Raw genomic sequence first — 9,198 nt, forward strand, 5'->3', positions numbered from 1 at the left:
GAGAGTAGTGAGGTGGGTTAGGAGGCGGCACTGTGATTGTATTAGCCTTCTTGCTGACCTTCCAGCTTCCAATCTCTCCCCACTCCAGTCATTACTTCGCTCTGCTGCCTGGATCATTTTTCTACAGAAACGTTCATTTCATGTTTCCCCACTCCTCACGAACCCCCAGTGGTTGCCCATCTACCACCACTTCAAAAAGAAACTCCTTACCATTGGCTTTAAGGCACTCAATCACCTTGTCCCCTCCTACCTCATCTTGCTACTTTCCTACTACATCTCTGCCTGCACACTTTGCTCCCCTAATGCTAACCTTCTTACTATCTTGATCTTGTCTCTCTCACTACTGACTTTTTGCCCATGTCCTGCCTCTGGCCTGGAACACCCTCCCTCTTCATATCCATTCAATCATATTTATTGAACTCTTACTGTGTGCAGAGCACTATACTAAGTGCATGGGAGAATAAAATACAAAAATAAAAAGGCACATCCCCTGCCCACAACGAGCTTACAGTCTAGAGGTGGGAGATAGATATTAATATAAAAAATACAGATATATAAATAAGGGATGTTTGGCTGAGAGCAAGGATTAACAAAGGGAGCAAGTCAGGGAGACACAGAAGGGCATGGGAAAAGAGGAAAGGAGGGCTTAGTCAGGGAAGGCCTCTTGGAGGAGACTGTCTCCAATAAGAGTTTGAAAGTGAGAGGAGAGCAATTGTTTGTAGGATTTGAGGAGAGAAGGTGTTCTTATCCCAACAAACCTTATTGAAGGCATACCTCCAAGAGTCATCGATTATGTACAGTAATGTCTGTCTTCCCCATACTCATTCATTCATGCATTCAATCGTATTTATTGAACACTTACTGTGTGCAGAGCACTATACTAAGCGCTTGGGAAGTACAGGTTGGCAACATACAGAGATGGTCCCTACCCAACAACGGGCTCACAGTCTAGAAGAGGGAGACAGACAACAAAACAAAACGTGTGGACAGGTGTCAAGTCGACAGAACAAACAGAATTAAAGCTTGATGTACATCATTCACAAAATAAATAGAATATTAAATATGTACAAGTAAAATAAATGGAGTAATAAATCTGTACAAACATATATACAGGTGCTGTGGGGAGGGGAAGGAGGTAGGGCGAGGTGGGGTGGGGAGGAGGAGAGGAAAAAAGGGGAAGGCCTCTTGGAGGAGGTGAGCTCACAGTAGGGCTTTGAAGAGAGGAAGAGAGCTAGCTTGGCTGATGTGTGGAGGGAGGGCATTCCATTCATTCATTCATTCAATCGTATTTATTGAGTGTTTACTATGTGCAGAGCACTGCATTAAGCACATTCCAGGCCCGGGGGAGGACTTGGGCTGGGGGTCGATGGCGGGACAGGCGAGAATGAGGTACATTGAGGAGTCTAGCAGCAGAGGAGCAGAGGGTGCGGGCTGGGCTGTAGAACGAGAGAAGGGAGGTGAGGTAGGAGGGGGCGAGGTGATGGAGAGCCTTGAAGCCGAGAGTGAGGAGTTTTTGCTTGATGTGTAGGTTAACTGGCAGCCACTGGCGATTTTTGAGGAGGGGAGTAACATGCCCAGAGCGTTTCTGCACAAAGATGGTCCAGGCAGCAGCGTGAAGTATAGACTGAAGTGGGGAGAGACAGGAGGATGGGAGATGAGAGAGGAGGCTTATGCAGTAATCCAGTCGGGATAGGATGAGAGATTGAACCAGCAAGGTAGCAGTTTGGATGGAGAGGAAAGAGAGGATCTTGGTGATGTGGAGGTGAGACCGGCAAGGTTTTGGTGACGGATTGGATGTGAGGGGTGAATGAGAGAGCGTAGTCGAGGATGACACCAAGGTTGCGGGCTTGTGAGATGGGAAGGATGGTAGTGCCATCTACAGTGACGGGAAAGTCAGGGGGAGGGCAGGATTTGGGAGGGAAGATAAGGAGTTCAGTCTGGGACATATTGGGTTGTAAGCTTGTGGTTGGCAGGGACTGTATCTGCTCATTGTTATATTGTAATCTCCCAAGTACTTAGTACAGTGCCCTGCACACTGTAAGAGCTCAATAACTATGACTGATTCACTGAATGAATGACTGCCCTTCTGTTTCCACAGTCTGTGGCCCACAGCAGCAGCCAATACACAGGAATGGGCCAACTGGTTTTCAGGTTTATGCTGGGAACTAAGGGGAGTGTTGGAGAAGACACCACTATGGGTGAAATTCAGCCATGGGTGGTTGATGACTAATGGGCAAACTGAGAATTAGAGAGGTAAACTGCATTGCCTGAGTTTGCCAGCTCCCCAATAACAGGGTTAAGGATAAAATCCTGATATCCTGAATCTTCTCATCAGACCAGGAAGCCTACTGTGACAGAAACAGGGTTTAGTTTTGAAACCATTTTTACCTTCTCTCTAATCATTTTTGTTGCCCCAGCTTTGATTTTGGGGAAACAGAGATCAGTTCCTGAAGAGTTATTAATTCATTCAATTTTATTTATTGAGCACTGTACTAAGCATTTGGGAGAGTACAATATAAGAATAAGCAGGTACATTCCCTGCCTGCAACGAGTTCACAGTCCAGAGGGACATTAATATGGATAAGTGAACGCATGAATGAATGAATAAATAAATAAATAATTCAAGCATATTTACATATTTATTGAGCACTTACTGTGTGCAAAATATTGTACTGAACGGTTAGGAGAGTACAATACAACAACAAATAGACACATTCCCTGCCCACAATGAGTTCACAGTCTACAGATTTATGCATATTTGCCGGGGACTGCGGAGGGGGTCAGGGGGATGATTGAAGGGATCAAGTCAGGACATCGCAGAAAGGAGTGGGAGAAGAGAGGAGAACTAAGGGACAGCTTCTTGCTGTTAACATGCTTTCAGTAAGGCTTTGAAGGTGGGGAACGTGATTGTCTGTTGGATATGAAGAGGGAGAGCATTCTAGACAGAGGCAGGACATGAGTGAGAGGTCGGTGGTGAGACAGATGAGATAGACGTACAGTCGTCAGAGTGGCATTAGAGGAGCAACTTTGTGAGCTGGTTGTGGAAGGAAAGGAGCGAGGTAAGGTAGAAAGGGATAAGGGGTAACCCGATGGTAAAGAGTTTCTGTTTGATGTGGAGCTGGATGGGCAACCAATAGAGGTTCTTGAGGAGCGGGAAGACATGGACCAAACGTTTTTGTGGAAAAATGATCTAGGCAGTAGAGTGAAGTATGGGTTGAGGTGGGGAAAGACAGGAAGCAGGGAGGTCAGCAAGGAGGCTGATGCTGTAATTAAGGTGGAATAAGAAATGTGCTTGGACTTATGGGATACATACAGTTTGGATGGAGAGAAAATGGTGGCTTTTAGCAATGTGGTGAAAGTTGAACTAAAAGGAATTGGTGAAAGGTTGAATATGTGGGTTGAATGAGAGAGATGAGTCAAGGGCAAAACCAAACTTATAGGTTTGTGAGGTAGGGAGGATGATGGTGCTGTCTACAATGATGATACGATCAGGGGAAGGACAGGGTTTGAGTGGGAAGATGAGGAATTTTGGACTTGTTATGTTTGAGGTGTTGGGAAAACATACAAGTAGAGATGTCCAGGAGAGGGGAGAAAATGTAAGACTGTAGAGGGGGCTGCTCTAGAAGTAGATTGGCGAATCATCCACATATAGATGGTAGTTGAAGCCATAGAAACGACTGTGTTTTCCAAGGGAATGGGTTTAGGTGGAGAATAAAAATCAACTCAGAACTGAGCCTTAAGGGACTCCCATACTTATGTGGTGGGAGGCAGAGGAGGGGCCCACAAAAAACACTGAGAACAAATGGTCAGAGAGATAGGAGGAGAACCAGGAGAGGACATTGTCAGTGAAGCCAAAGTTGGTAAATGTTTCCAGGAAAAGTGCGTGGTCAACAATATCGAAGGCAGCTGAAAGATAGAGTAGGATTAGGATGGAGTAGAGGCCATTGGATTTGGCAACAAGGAGACCAATGGTGACCTATGAAAGGGAAATTTCTGTGTAGAGCAGGGGGAGGAATTCAGATTGAAGGGGGTCAATGAGAGAATTGGAGGAGAGGAAATGAAGACAATGGGCTTAGACACCACGTTCTAGGACCTTAGAGAGGAATCGTAGAAAGAGGATAGGGCCATAACTGGAGGGAGCCGTGGGGTCAAGAGAGGATTTTATTTTTAGGATAGGGGAGAAATGAGCATGTTTGAAAGCAGTGAGGAAAAAGCCATTGGAGAGTTAACAGTTGAAGATGGCAGTCAGAGAGGGAAGAAAGGAAAGGACAAGTGCTTTTGATAAGGTGCAGAAGGTTAGGATTGGAGGTGCAGGTGGAGGGGATGGATTTTGAGAGAAAGTTGGAGATTTCCTGTGGAGGTACTCCTGGGAAAGATGGGAGAGTTGAAAGGGCAGAAAGAGGGAGGGACTGGAGAGGAGTAGGGAAGATTTTAGGGAGATCACGTCTCACGTTTTCAATTTTCTCAGTGAAAATCGTGGCCAGGCCACTGGGAGCAAGAGATGGGGGAATTGGAGAGGGGAGGGTGGGGATTTGAGGAGGGAGTTAAAAATCTGAAATAACTGGCAAGGGCAATGGGCACGGGAGTCAATAAGGGTGAAGAAATAACGTCCCCAGGCTGAGGAGGTGGGGCCTGGGTGGCTATAGATGACTGTGAATAGCATCTGGAGAGGGTGATAGGGTTGGGTGATATGGGCTTCAAAGAAAGGGAAACAGAGAGGAAGCCGACTCCTCCCCCTTTCCCAGGGCATCTGAGGGAATGGGAAAAGATGGGGTACCTCTAGAGGTAACGGCAGGGGAGAGTGTCATCTGGGAAGAGCCAGGTTTAGGTGATGGCAAAGAGGAGCAGTAACTGGCTCAGCAACGGGTCAGTGATGATGAGAAGCTTTCCCATAATGCAGTGAAGGTACAACAGGCCTCACTCGGCTGCGTCCTTCCCCAAGACTCAGCTCAGGCACTCATGACCTTCCTGACTGTCCCCACCAGGGCAGCCTTGTGGAAGTCGGATCCCTAGGGTAATGGGATCAGACCACCAGAAAATGGCCAGAAATTCCCCATGTTCCCTCCAAAGTTTAGAGTCCCACTACGAAGGGATTGAGATTAGCCAGTGAGGGTCGGGGCCTCTTCCTCCTCCTTGCCTCTGTGGCCACCCCTCCCGATCCTATGTCCAGCCAGTCTGTTCCCCACCACATCCCACCCCTGCCTAAGTTTGCTGCTATCATGGGTCCCCAGCATCCACCCCGACCACACCCCCAACTACCAGAGCTTCCTTAGCAGACCATCTGAGAATCACAAGGAATCACTGTCACCATCCCGTGACTCCTAGTTTCAGCCCTCTGAACTGACACGGGAACCGTCCAGTGATCAGTGTCTGGTACAGTTCTATTCTAGCATGGCAGTCTTCCACCCTCACTCTCAGAAAGTTGGCCCCACCTGCACATGTTGAGAGTTGAGGAGCTACAGATTCATACCCTTTCCCCTTTTAATACCAAAAAAAATGTCATGACTCACTGAATTCAAAGCTGGTGTGGGTGTTCAGGAGAGCCATCATCAGCAGCAGCAGCAATACTGAACACGTGAAGCATCAGTATGGAGCGGGGAAAGAGCTGAGAACAAGATGACATCATTACAGGTAACAGAGCATCTCAACAAATCCAGTCCCACAACGCAGAGGTACCCCTGAGTCAGTGCCCTGGTGTATTGTCTGCCCACCTGGATTTGGCCACCTGGACGCCTGCTTCCCAATCAACCTGGCCCTATCTGGCCTGTCCAAAGTGGACGTATGAACAGGGTTTTTATCTCACGAACAAACCTAGATTCACTATCTTCTTGTTATGTTCCTTTCTGCACCCCAGACTGCACTGGCTAAGTCCCCAGACCGGATCCCCTCCACCTCCAGCTGAGTCCCCCGACTCAGTTCTGCACAGGAGGCTAGCAGAAGATGGAAACTCTTCCTGGGACAGTTCTAACATTACCCCCTACCACAGGGGCTCAAGTACTATTGGCAATCAGCTAAACCGAGCAAGAATGGGGCAGACTCCCAGAAGACCAATGGGGTGGCCGGGCTACTCCAAATGATGTCCACGGAGCCAAATCAGACTGCCATCTCTGGCCATCCCGGGTGTATATAGTGGCTCCAAATTTCCTCTTTAGTGTGTACAAGGGGATTAGGGGTCTGAGGTCATGATTGAACAGAGAAAAGGGGAAGGGGGGTGGTAAGGTATTGGCTTGTCAGCTGGGCCGCCAAAGGCCCTTCCTCAGAAGCCTGCACATAGCCCCTTGGACATCACGATTCCTCAGGCTGTAGATGAGCGGGTTCAGCATGGGAGATACCACCGTGTAGAAGACAGCAACACGTCGGTCCTGCTCCAGGCTGGAGTGGCCGGGGGGCTGGAAGTACAAGCGGATTACCGTGCCATAGAACAGTGTCACCACCAACACGTGGGAGCCGCAGGTGGACACTGCTTTGCGCAGCCCCTCAGCCGAGTGCAGGCGTATCACGGTGGCTCCGATGCGGGTATAGGAGGCCAAGATGAAGAGGAAGGGGGAGACGACCACACTGATTCCCTCGGTGAAGACCACCGGGTCATTCAGAAAGGGCTTGGGGCAGGCAAGTGACACCAGGAAGGGAATGTCACAGAAGAAGTGCAGGATGCGATTGTTGCAGTAGGATGCCACAGACAGCCGGATGCCATGCAGAGCACCATGAAGGGTCACCAGGACCCAGGACCCAACCATCATGCGCATGCAGAGCTCCTGGGTCATGACTGCGGCATAGTGCAGGGGCATGCAGACGGCCACGTAGCGGTCATAGGCCATGGTGGCCAGCACGTAACCCTCCATGTTGCCCACGGCCAAGAAAAAGGCCATCTGGACAAAACAGCTGCCATAAGGGATGGCTTTATGCTTGGAAAAGATGTGGACTAGGAACTGTGGTACAGTGATTGAGGAGAAGGCCATGTCCACGCAGGACAGCTGGCTGAGCAGGAAGTACATGGGGGTCTTCAGCTTGGGGTCAGTCCAGGCGACCGTGACGATCAGGCTGTTTCCAGCCAGGTTGATCAGGTACATGGTGAGGATCAGCATGAAGATGATCGGCTGCAATTCTGTGCTACTGGACAGACCCAGGAGGATGAACTCGGTCACGGTGGATTGGTTCTGTGGATCCATGGTGAGGTTGGGTCTCAGGGATCTCCTGCAAGCAGGGGGCAGGGAGGAGTCAAGGGCTAGGTGGACCATGGATTTATCTCCTGGTGGAACTTCTTGCCGTTGCTTACCCCGAGGCATCATCCACACCCCACCACCACGTCCAAGACAGAACTCCCTGACTTGATTGCCAGTCCCCATCCCAGTTGTGTCCTGGTCTGGATGGTGTGGATCCACATCCTACACCCGCCCCCTCCCCCCTTAGTACAGAACTGGCAGACAAGGGTCACCTCTATGGCACTTACACAACACATTCATATCTCCCCACCTCTATGCAGCACCATCTAGTTGGCACTATTATGTTGCCAACTTGTACTTCCCAAGCGCTTAGTACAGTGCTCTGCACACAGTAAGCGCTCAATAAATACGATTGAATGAATGAATGAATCTAGGGACCCCCTCCTAGCCACAGAATCACCGGCCTTCCTCCTGGAGATGAACAGCCAGGGCCAGGTGTGATCAGCATTGGTGAAGAGCATCTATTTGTGTTCACCCCTTGTCCCAAGGTGACCCCGGGGTACCCATAATCTCAAGGTCAAATGTTACAGCGCCAGCAAGGTGGAACTTCGAAGGACACCGCCCTCACAACCAAAACTGCTAGATTGACAGCCCAAGCAGGTAATATTCATTCATTCAATCGTATTTATTGAGTGCTTACTGTGTGCAGAGCACTATACTAAGCGCTTGGGAAGTACAAGTTAGCAACACATAGAGATGGTCCCTACCCAACAACGGGCTCACAGTCTAGACGTGGGAGACAGACAATAAAACAAAACATATTAACAAAGTAAAATAAATAGAATAGTAAATATGTATAAGTAAAATGAATAGAGTAATAAATCTGTACAAACATATATATAGGTGCTGTGGGGAGGGGAAGGAGGTAGAGCGGGTGGGATGGGGAGGAGGAGAAGAAAAAGGTGTACAGTCTGGGAAGGCCTCCTGGAGGAGGTGAGCTCTCAGTAGGGATTTGAAGGCGTCCCTCACCCCTGTCCCAATTAAATTAGGTATGGAGGAAGTGGGAGGGTAGAGATTGTATAAACTGAGGCCGGAAGCTGGAATGACCTCGAAGCACAGGTGATAAATACCTGCAGCCTCTGACCTTCTGGGCAGCAGATCAAGACTTGCAGCTGTTGGCTGCAGGTCATTTCTGCCCAGAACGTGAGATGCCCGCTCTGCCTGCACCAAATGAGGAGCCATGGGACGGGTGAGGGTCCCGTACCTCTGAACGTTTATGGGGCTGAAAGTCAGGCGCTTTGCCATGGGTGTGTAACACATAAGTGGATTCCTCCCAATTGGGAAGTGCACGTGGGTGAGAGCTAGCCGCCTCATCACGTGCAAACAAACTATAAGCAATTCCTCCTGGGTGAGACCTGGGGGGTTTTGCCATGCACGAATAACACGTATGTATACTCCTTCCAGTAGGAAAGCTCTAATATAATTAAGTAATCATATTCCTCTCTAAAGGGAGGTTCAATTCTCCTCGTCCAAAATAATCAAATAATTCAATTCACTGTCTCCAAAATACTCAAATAATTCAATTCTCCCCTTGGAATAAATTTTGTATAAAACTCGGGCTTTTTGTCCCCGGTCTCTCTCTCTCTCTCACAGCACCAATTCCCGAACGAACCCGTCCCCGGGTGACGGGTGAGAGCACTCCATTCACAGCCCCTCGGGTGGGCTATCTGGGAAGAAGGGAGAGAAGGCAGAGGCGGTGGCAGGTTTAATGGCTCCCCTGGGACATGCAAGCTTCTCTTTCGTGCTACCTATGCCTTGCTACCTATGGGGCAGTGTCCCTTTTTAGAACTAGACATGAGGGCACAGGCTGCTTTGCACCCACTATTTTAACCAGGACTCAATCTTTATCCCGGCTTGAGCTTTGGCTATCTTGGTCAGGTCTAGAGAAGGTGAAATTTGGGGAGTCAGCCAGGACCCCTGCATACCTGGGCCCGAGGCCTGAGCCTTTTGAGCCCCTGAATTCATTTGACACCGT

At 49.1% G+C, this 9,198-nt stretch overlaps 1 protein-coding gene across 1 annotated transcript; it reads right to left on the reverse strand.

The window, feature by feature from the left end:
* Positions 1 to 5,499: 5,499 nt before the first annotated feature.
* LOC119923533 (olfactory receptor 1J2-like) lies at positions 5,500 to 8,468 on the reverse strand. Its single transcript, XM_038742895.1, has 3 exons — positions 8,308 to 8,468; positions 6,290 to 7,194; positions 5,500 to 5,567 (listed from the first exon to the last, which is right to left on the reverse strand). Exons 1-3 carry the CDS (start codon positions 8,466 to 8,468, stop codon positions 5,500 to 5,502), a joined length of 1,134 nt encoding a protein of 377 aa, XP_038598823.1.
* Positions 8,469 to 9,198: the final 730 nt, after the last annotated feature.

Source organism: Tachyglossus aculeatus, unplaced genomic scaffold (assembly GCF_015852505.1).
Source record: "Tachyglossus aculeatus isolate mTacAcu1 unplaced genomic scaffold, mTacAcu1.pri scaffold_1_arrow_ctg1, whole genome shotgun sequence".
Lineage (NCBI taxonomy): Eukaryota > Metazoa > Chordata > Mammalia > Monotremata > Tachyglossidae > Tachyglossus > Tachyglossus aculeatus.

Coding starts and splice junctions, on each gene's coding strand:
- LOC119923533 (XM_038742895.1), bottom strand. CDS start 8,468: ATGGCAAAGCGCCTGACTTTCAGCCCCATAAACGTTCAGAGGTACGGG. Junction 7,195..8,307: donor CTTGATCTGCTGCCCAGAAG/GTCAGAGGCTGC, acceptor CCCTGCTTGCAG/GAGATCCCTGAGACCCAACC. Junction 5,568..6,289: donor CATCTACAGCCTGAGGAATC/GTGATGTCCAAG, acceptor TCACGTGTTCAG/TATTGCTGCTGCTGCTGATG.